This window comes from Limulus polyphemus, unplaced genomic scaffold, assembly GCF_000517525.1.
Source record: "Limulus polyphemus unplaced genomic scaffold, Limulus_polyphemus-2.1.2 Scaffold3211, whole genome shotgun sequence".
NCBI classification, from domain to species: domain Eukaryota; kingdom Metazoa; phylum Arthropoda; class Merostomata; order Xiphosura; family Limulidae; genus Limulus; species Limulus polyphemus.
The window spans coordinates 29,036-31,473 of NW_013668821.1; the positions used below are offsets into that span (position 1 = coordinate 29,036).

General features: G+C 30.8%; 1 protein-coding gene across 2 annotated transcripts in view; it reads right to left on the bottom strand.

The window, feature by feature from the left end:
- Positions 1 to 335: 335 nt before the first annotated feature.
- Positions 336 to 2,438, bottom strand: part of LOC106468904 (transforming growth factor-beta-induced protein ig-h3-like) — a 107,488-nt gene continuing 105,385 nt past the window's right edge. For both annotated transcript variants that reach the window (XM_013929353.2, XM_022397295.1), the window contains one exon: positions 336 to 1,169. In XM_013929353.2, the coding sequence (XP_013784807.1) occupies positions 913 to 1,169 (257 nt within the window). In that variant the 3' untranslated portion in view covers positions 336 to 912. The remainder of the gene's footprint in view (positions 1,170 to 2,438) is intronic.

The window sequence follows — 2,438 nt, forward strand, 5'->3', positions numbered from 1 at the left end:
TCATGCACTTCTAGAACGTTCATGAAACCTCGAGAGGTTACTAGATTCGGTATTCTTGTTCAAGACGTGACAGCAACAAAGTAATGTGTAATTGAACTGCGGACAGAGAGACGTATTGTTGAGTCGAGCACGTGAGACGTTCATTGTGAATTATATCATTTGTTATAGCGCAACCGTGGAAATTAAGTGTATTGCAAAGTTGTATTTAGAAAGAATAAACCAGTTTTATTTAAGAAAGGACTTGTGTCACTAAAGTTTCATCGGGAAGAAATTATACGGGAAGTTAACTAACAAACGGAGGTGTAACAATATGTAAAGAAAGATTTACTACAGAATGACACAGTCTACATATTGCAGTCTTTATAATAGCTGGCTAAACTTACATACATGATTGAATACAAAACAAAATACTTGTATAAAAACATAAGCATATTGGGTTATGGATTCCTTTTCTAATGTTTTATTCAAAAGATTTTTTAAAAGTATTTTGTCAAATGCATATTTTATATGTATTGGAGTAAAGAGCCATTAGGAACTTAACCTTATTTTGAATTTAATCAAGTATTTTATCTTCTGGCAAGTTTCTTCAGTCTTTATAATAAGAAATTTAGATTTTATGTAATTTATCATAATTATAGGACTTCCAAGGATATAAACTGATTAATATTTCTGTGCAATCTTATTTAAAAGTGCTATAATAACAAAACTCAAATTGTCTTTTACTTTTATCTGAATTTGCAATATAAGAATCACATCAAGGCATAGAATATTAAGCTTCCATACTAAATATTAACAAAAGAACTGCTTCAAGCACACAGAATTAATTACTAAAAGACCTTGAAAGTGAATGAATACTAACACTTGATCATTTAACAATTATTAAGGAATTGAATAATCGATTAAAAGCTGTGTTCAAACGAATACTCCAAACATAGAACTGGGAAAGTCAAAATGAAATGGCCTAGCTGGAGATGGAGGTTGAATGACTCTATCCACTACATGTATCACTCCATTCTCAGCGACTTTGTCACATTCAATCACAATGGCACGCCCAATCCTGACTTTACCATTATGTGATATCCGAGCAGGAAGAAGGGAACCTTCCATGGCTCTCACCTCTTGAGCATGGAAAAATGGAAGCCTGCTGATGCCTGCACAGCAAATCATCTCTGTACAAAAATTAGAAAATAAATATTTGAGTAATCTAGTATTAGGAACATACTTAAAACAGCAAAGCACACGTTACCAAGTCTCAGAGAAGTTTAATTCTTGAAAAAATTAGTTTTGATAACATACAAGTTTCTGAGACATATATTTTACCTTTCTTTACCAACAAAAGTAACTATTTATTACTATTCAAGACTGGCACAGTTTCTTTGTCTGAGAAGATGCAGGAAAGCCACTTGTTATTAATATTCCATAAAAACAGGAAACATCCTTACAACAGTTGATGGGTGTACTGCATAGTTATACATAGTCTCTCTAACCATTTCATTTTTTTCCACCATTGACATAGGTTTCTAATCCAATTAAAATAATTTCATTGTGAGAAAACAAAACTAAAAAAAATAAAACTGCCTATTTTTTTAAACTAGAAGTTTTTTAATGTAAGACTATTTAATTTAAAGTAATAATTAAAGTTGCATGCAATTTTCTTTCACTAACATCAAAACTCCATGGATTCATGAATATTCCATAACAAGAGTGTTGCATGTCTGAATACTACAAAAAAGTTATATTTTTTATTCAAAGAGAAAGGGAGAAATTAGGCTATATATGTGTAAATCAGAAACACAAAATATAAGTTCTTACTCAAAACATCCATCACTTTACATAGAATTGGCTTAATCCTGAACCTAATAATTCCAGTTTTATTCTATTTCTTTCACGACAACATGAAGGAAATTATGAATTTAGTATGACCTATTTTCAATTATTGAATTTGAGAAAGATATATTAAAAAGATTAAAAGATTTACTTGTTCTTAATATGTAAAAATCAGTTCACAGTAAGTCTATGTAACTCTGCTGAAATCTTACAATAGTAAGTTTATGGATGTAGTATACTTTCAAAATTCATGAGGAATAAACAATAAGAATGAGCTATTCCACTCTGTTAAAATTTTATTTATTCTGAGTAGTTTTTCATAAGCAAGTGTATGCTAAAGAATGGTAATATATACTGTATTGAAAAATAATTTCAAAAACTAGTAGCTAAGTAACAATATAAAAGACATACCTAAGTCAAGAATACTGTTGCGTCAGCGAGTCACATGACTAGTGTGACGCCACGTTTCTAGAACTATCCCGTACCTTGATGAATGCTCTAGTATTTACTAGATATAGGTAGTCTGGTATATAAAAGAGGGTGACAACGTGACGAGAGAATAATGTAATGTGTGTGTAGATAGTGAGTAATTGAACTGCAGTCACAGGGTT